Consider the following 7500-nt stretch of genomic DNA (forward strand, 5'->3'; position numbering starts at 1 on the left):
TGTGTGTGTGTGTGTGTGGGTATGTGCAGTATGTGTGTTGCTTTGCTGATTTATCTTTCTATTTATTCTTTTTTTTATATAGTGGAGACTGATCAAGGACACAGTAATGGGTGAGAAAGGCTGCCTCATAATGCTGCTTCAAAAAAAAGGGGAAAAATTCGATGGAAAGGCCGATTCTTTTGATTGTTATTGTTATTAGTGTTATTATTATTAGTAGTAGTAGTAGTAGTAATAGTAGTAGCAGTAGCAGTAGTAGTAGTTGTTGTTGTTGTTGTTGTTGTAGTAGTAGTAGTAGTAGTAGTAGTAGTAGTAGTAGGAGGAGGAGGAGGAGGAGGAGGAGTTGTAGTAGTAGCAGTAGCAGTAATAGTAGTAGTGATAGCAGCAACAGTAGTAGTAGTAGTAGTAGTAGTTGTGGTTCTAGTAGTAATAGTAGTAGTAGTAGTAGTAGTAGTAGTAGTAGTCATAGCACTAGTAGTAGTGATAACAGTAGTAGTAGCACAAGTAGTGATAACAGTAGTAATAGTAGTAGTAGTAGTAGTAGTAGTAGTAGTAGTAGTAGTAGTAGTAGTAGTAGTAGTTGTGGCAGTAGTAGTAATAGTAATAGTAGTAGTAGTAGTAATAGTAGTAGTGATAGCATTAGTAGTAGTAGTAGTAGCAGTAGTAGTAGTAGTAGTAGTAGTAGTAGTAGTAGTAGTAGTAGTAGTAGTAGTAAAGGCAGTAATAGTAGTAGTAATAGTAATAGCATCAATATCATATTATCATTATTTTTATCATATTACTTTATTTATTCATTTATTTATTCATCTATTCATTCATCTGTTTATACTTTTCTCTCTGTGTGTGATGCAAGGCTGGGTGTGTGGCTTTATAGCGTCATCTCAGGATAGAATGCAGGTGATTATGATTAAGTCTCGCATGCCGATGACTTTCAAGTTACCTGGCCCGTCTCACGAGAGGAGTGCCTTTAGAAAGAAACTAGCCTCTCTTTGCAAATGTTTTCTTTTTTATGACTTTTTAGGAAGAGTGACCGAGTAACTAACCCCTTTTCACCATTATTGTCTCCTTGGCCATCAACTTTCACTCCTCAAACAGAGATAAATCAAACAAATGAACAAAAACTACAGGTAATAAAAACTCTATTACTTTTTCAGATTATGACATAAAAAAAAGAAAGAGAAAAGGAGAGAAAAAAATAAAAGTGCAGAAAAGAATTGCAATACCTAATCAGATAGTGTAAAAAATGCGAGGACAGCATTAGTACCGTATGAACAGATGATGAGAAGATGAGTAGCAATGTCAGTGAAGCTATGTAGTCGAGTGATGTGTGCCTGAAAAAAAAAAAAAGATATAACAAATAACTGCATAATGTGTTGTGTTTGTGACTTGTTATGATGCAATACCCAACTCGCAAATGTTACAAAAATGATGGCGCTACAATTTCTCGAGTTTTATGAGTTGAAGTGATTGTGACAAGTAGGAATGTGTGCAGGAAGGGTTAGATGATGGTGATGAGCTCTGCATATCTTGTGGTGAGGAGGTGTGTTGTCGTGGTGGTGGTGTTACGGTAAAAGGCTTTGTTGTGGTGGTGGTGGTGACAGTGCTGGGGGTGGTGACATAATGGTGATACGATGATGGTTGTTGTACGTAACGATGTCGTGATGGTGGTAGTTGTGGTAGTAGTGGTGGTGGTGGTGGTGGTGGTTGTAGTGCCTGTTGGTTGTCTTGGAGTGGTGAAATGTTGATGGTGGTGATGGTGGTGGTGGTAGTGGTAGTGGTGGTGGTGATGGTAGTAGTGGTGGTGGTGATAGTGGTGGTGGTAGTGGTGGTGATGGTGGTGATGGTGGTAGTGGTGGTGGTAGTGGTGGTGATAGTTGTAGTGGTGGTGGTAGTGGTGGTGGTAGTGGTAGTGGTGGTGGTAGTGATGGTGAAAGAAGTAGAAACAGAGGAATCAGTTTGCTCCGCTTTTCCCAGAACCAAGCACACACACTCACGTGAATTTACGTCGCAGTATTGCAAATCACACACACACACACACACACACACACACACACACACACACACACACACACACACACACACACACACACACACACACACACACACACACACACACACACACACACACACACACACACACGTAATGCCGCTGTCAGTCAGTAATTTTCATATGAAAATGGGCAGCAAATCATGCAAACCATCACCTAACTAGAGAGAGAGAGAGAGAGAGAGAGAGAGAGAGAGAGAGAGTGTGTGTGTGTCGTATCTTTTAATGGCTGACACCTTAATTATAAGACATCTTCTACATTCATACTTTTATTTTCTTGTCTACAATCACGTTAACATTTTAGGAAACCTTATCTTGTGATCAGCTTTTATCTCCAAATCATGTAAACAACTTCATTATTTCTGTATTTCATTAGCACCCTTCAATGATTTTTCCTCCATATTGTAAATTTCTTGTTATATTTTTGTAATTCCCTCCATAATAACTCAAGAAAATAATGTAAACTGTTTTGCAGGAGCCAGTTAGCGTGTATGTGGTGGTTTTACAATACACTTTGCCTTTATCCACCTCTCTATCTCTCCACAAATCTATCTAAACCTCCTTTTAAATGAAACCTCCTTATTGACTCAGCACTAACAACTGATTACTGAGCCTATTCCAGTCACCTAGCACTCTATTTGACAACCACTTTCTTTCTGCCTGTTTTGAAATGCGTGCAAACTCATCAAGCTCGCATCCATTACCTCCTGTCCAATCTCTGTCTACTAAAACTTAACCTTGGCTGCATCGTTCTTGTTTATCGCCGCATACATTATCAAATCGCATTCACTATTCTATCTTATCATCCTCCCGATCGCCTGTCACGCCTCGCTTCCTGATTCCAGTAACACACGGCATCATTAGAAAAAAGAAGGGGAGAGAGAAAAGAAAGTCAGGAGTTATTAAAATATCTTCCTCCCATTTCTGGTCCTGTGACAAAACCTGGTACCCGTACTCCCTAGATTTATGTGGCATGTGATATGTCTGTACATTCTCTCTCTCTCTCTCTCTCTCTCTCTCTCTCTCTCTCTCTCTCTCTCTCTCTCTCTCCTTCATATGGTAGCGGTAACTGTTATGGCGGCGTGACACGAGAGGCAGTGGCGTGACAGTGCTCGTGTCTGTCGCTGGATGGGCATTGGTGAATATTGCAAGTGCATCCCGGCCGCCCCTCCTTCTAGGTGTGTCATTACCGCCTTTCATCGCTTCCACATCCATCCATCGCGCCTTCACTATTGTCGTATCCTTTCTCTCTCTCTCTCTCTCTCTCTCTCTCTCTCTCTCTTTTTCTCTTTTTTTCATTTTTCTCTTTTTTTTCGTTCCAGTAAGACATAAGCAATTTCTAACGAGTAATTTCCTTTGTTATGACGACTGGCTGACGCTCTATCCATCATCGGCGGCATAACTAATCTTCCTCCTCCTCCTCCTCCTCCTCCTCCTCCTCCTCCTTATCCTCCTCCTCCTCCCTTCCTCCTCCTTCTTCCAGGTCACTTGCATAAGGATTTGGGAGCCTACTGGTGCTGCTCGTTTTCTTATGTAAGCCTTTGTAATCTTTCTCCTCCTCCTCCTCTTCCTCCTGTGCAGTACTGTCGGAGCCGAGTCGACGAAACCAAGATCTTGTGACTCTGTTAGAGGCTGAGGGTCTGGAAGGAGAGGAGAAGATCGTCTTGCAGAACCTGGAGGGAAGACCTATCAGAATAGCCCTCGCCAACGTGAGTCCAGACGTCCTCCTCCTCTTCTTTTTCTTTTTCTTTTTTAGTAAATGGTGTCAGATAAAGTTATATGTGTTCCTTTAACGTTTCTTATCACTCTTTATGACTGTTTCTCTATAGTGGTTGGTGGTTTTTCTGTCTCTAACTCATAAAATCTGTATTGATAGTGTAGTCATCAGTATGGCCGGTGCGATTTGTTTTTCCTTTGTGTTCCTTTGTATTTCTCCTCCTTGTCCTCCGCCTTCACCTTTTCCACACTAGTTCCTCCTCCTGGCACTCTGCAGGTCAGTGTGGCACTCAGGTGTTCATAGTGTCACTGGAGGCTCTGCACTTTCTCTGTGACACTCTTTCCTTTTTACGATGTTCTGTGAGTTTGTTCATTGTTCTCTCGTCCTGCAGTGCTGTGAGATCTTCCATGCTGTCTTTCATCACTTTGGAACTGTTCATTCATGTATACTGATTTAGAAATAATTGTACATACACTTTATCTCTCCTGAACATTGCTGCAAAATATGAAAAACATAAGAACATAAAAAAAATGAAGAAAGCTGCAAGAGGCCATCAAGCCTACATGTGGCACTCCCTCTATGAACATACCTACCTAATTCAACTTATACCCATCCATAGATTTATTTGTCTTATCTTCTTTTAAAGTTCACCATTGATTCATCACCAACATGAAGCTGTCGATGTCAAGACTATTTGCTACCCATGTACTGCTGACTAAATTTTGTTGGCGTGTTATGCACCACACTCGAAAAAAAAAATATGTGGGTGTTGTTATTCCTCGGCACATCAGAGGCGACACAGCACCGTCCATGAAGTATTAAAGAAATGTATCCCTTAGACTCAGCACCACATTACTTTTGGTCTCGATTCCTTTCAGTTATTAGCACAAAGTAGTGAGTGAATGGCGCTCAAAGTGAATTTCCTACATGTTATAATCTCTCCTCATACTCACACATGGCTAACACCGACCCTGTCCTCGCTCTTCGTCCTCGTCTTCCTCCTGCTCTTATTGCCGCCTCCGTTGCTGTCACCGCCGCCACCGCACCGCCACCCGCCGCCTGTTTCTCTCCGTCCTCGTCCTTACACATTCGTCCATCTACCTCTTGATTTCTCCTCGTCCTTGTCCTCGTATCTTCTACCCACTGTTGCCTTCACCATCCTCGTCGTCACTTCTTTATCCATCTGTCTTCTACCGCCTTTGTCCATCACCACTCTCCCGTCGCCTCGCCCGCAGTACCCGCCCTTTCTGGAGATCACGGAGACCGGGGGGCGAGACGGCGTGAAGGGGCGTGGCATGAGCTGGGATGTTATGAACGCCCTCGCTAGCTACTTCAACTTCACGCCGGAACCTGTAGCGGCACATGACGACCTGGTGGGCGTGAAGGGCAAGAATGGGTGGAAGGGCGCCCTGCAGCTCATTGCGAACCAGGTGGGTAGTGGTGGTGGTGATGGTGGTGGTGGTGGGAGTAGTAAAAGTAATGTCGTTTCTCTCTCTCTCTCTCTCTCTCTCTCTCTCTCTCTCTCTCTCTCTCTCTCTCTCTCTCTCTCTCTCTCTCTCTCTCTCTCTCTCTCTCTCTCTCTCTCTCTCTCTCTCTCTCTCTCTCTCTCTCTCTCTCTCTCTCTCTCTCTCTGTGTGTGTGTGTGTGTGTGTGTGTGTGTGTGTGTGTGTGTGTCAAGTTTGCTTCTTCAAGTGTTTTTGCTCATTGTTTATTCCTTTTGTGTTTGTCCTGAGGTTGTTGTGGGTCATGAAGTATCGGTTTTTGTCAGTAGCAAGCGAAGTACATGTGTGTGTGTGTGTGTGTGTGTGTGTGTGTGTGTGTGTGTGTGTGTGTGTGTGGTGCATGGTAAGTATCAGTGAATCATTAATCTACATTTGGCCTGATTAAATGTCGTATCCTCTGTTATCAAGTCTTTTTTTTATCAACAAAGCTCCAAGTGTGACTGTACTGGCTGATGATTTCTCTCCTCGAGGGACGTGCCAGCGTGTTGATGTCTGATGGTTGGGTAGTCTTAAAAACCAAGAATGAACAGAACTTTGGATGCAGTAGTGATGCATTTTCTCGAGGAATATTTCATAACTTGCTGTATCAAATGCTTTAGTTAAATTCTATAAAAAATGACAGAACAGATGGTTTTTATTTAATTTTCTATCTTTCTTTTCTTATTTATTTATTTTTCTTTCTTTCTTTTTTAATTAATTTATTTATTTATTTATTTATTATTATTATTATTATTTTTTTTTTTTGGCTGAAAGGATGTCTGTTGAGAAAGTATTTAAGGCTTTGAAAGTGTTCATTTTCTGTCGGTGGGTTTATGATATCTTTCTAATTAATGCATTTTAGATTAAGTTTCATTAGCAACTCAAAAATTATATGGAAGAGAGAGAGAGAGAGAGAGAGAGAGAGAGAGAGAGAGAGAGAGAGAGAGAGAGAGAGAGAGAGAGCGATATATAACCGAACAATTACATCATAAGAATAACACACACACACACACACACACTATGGAGAAACTTAAAAAACTGAAAGAAAAATCCCAGTAGTATCTAGGCTCCTGAAATGCAACAAGACAAGGAACCATGCCAGGTACAGTATTTAATCTAGACTGACCACACCTAGACCTCCCTTCCTTGACGCTGCAGGAGGCGGAGTTCACACTGATGCCGGTAACGGTGACGGAGGTGCGTAAGGAGGTGGTGGAATTCTCTCACCTTTTGGGCACCACTTCCTTCGGCATGCTGGTGAAGCGCCCTGAGTACACCCCGAAGCCTGACGCCCTGCTCAAGCCGTTCAACAAAGAGGTATGTGGGCGGGATATGGAAGGGTGGAGGAAGGTGTGGAGTGTGTGATGGGTGTAGTGCATGTGTGGGTGGGGTGAAGGAGAGTGTTGTGGGTGATGGGTGTGTGGTGGGGTGCGGAAGGGTGTAAGTAGAGGGGGTGATGGTTGTGTGGGCGTAGTGAGGGGTATGTGTGATTGGAATGAGGGGTTGTGTGATTGGAATGTGGAGTGTTTGGTGGAATGAGGAGTGTGTGGTGGGATGAGGGGGTGTGTGATTGGGTGTGAGGTATGTGGTGGGGTGCAAATGGGTGAGTGGGAGGGATAAGGGGTGTATGGAGGGACACGGAGGGGTGAGTGGACGAGTGTGAAAACTGAACGAAAACTGAGGAAGATAAAGAGAATAGGAAACACGGAGAATGATAAACTAAAGGGAATAATAACAATAAGAATAAAGGCAATAAGAAACAAGGAGAGTTCCGGAATAAGAAGTCAATTTCCATCCCTCCAGTGGCAGCGGGAAGGATAAAGATTGAGAAAAATGGAGGATTTGTAGGAAATATATAGTAGGGTTATAATATGAATCCACTAGTAGAGAGAGAGAGAGTGTAAACAGAGGAAAGAGGTAAAAGGAAAAATGTGAGAGCAGAATATACAAAGACAAAGTAGATTTTCGTGATGTCAAAGGTAGTAGGAGGATATGAAGATAGCAAAGGCGTATGGGGGAGAAATAACTGCTATATATACAAACATAAGTAAGTATATCATAATTGAATGGTAAGCGGAACTATTCAACTCTTACTATGGTATTATTTGCGTTGTTACCGTTTTTTTTTTTTAACACTAACCTAAGCGACCATTTTTATTTCATTAGGTTAAATAACTCTACGTATTTCATAATCGTTTTCGTTCTTACTGTCCTCTTTTTAACAGACAAACATAAAAAAAAAAACTGTTTCGTCCTAT

General features: G+C 42.1%; 1 protein-coding gene across 1 annotated transcript in view; it reads left to right on the plus strand.

The window, feature by feature from the left end:
* LOC123517012 (glutamate receptor ionotropic, delta-2-like) overlaps window positions 1–7500 on the plus strand; it is a 79369-nt gene that overhangs the window by 57851 nt on the left and 14018 nt on the right. The window contains exons 4-6 of the mRNA XM_045276829.1: window positions 3626–3753; window positions 4997–5191; window positions 6401–6559. Of these exons, the coding sequence (XP_045132764.1) occupies window positions 3626–3753; window positions 4997–5191; window positions 6401–6559 (482 nt within the window). The remainder of the gene's footprint in view (window positions 1–3625; window positions 3754–4996; window positions 5192–6400; window positions 6560–7500) is intronic.

Source organism: Portunus trituberculatus, chromosome 41, assembly GCF_017591435.1.
Source record: "Portunus trituberculatus isolate SZX2019 chromosome 41, ASM1759143v1, whole genome shotgun sequence".
Lineage (NCBI taxonomy): Eukaryota > Metazoa > Arthropoda > Malacostraca > Decapoda > Portunidae > Portunus > Portunus trituberculatus.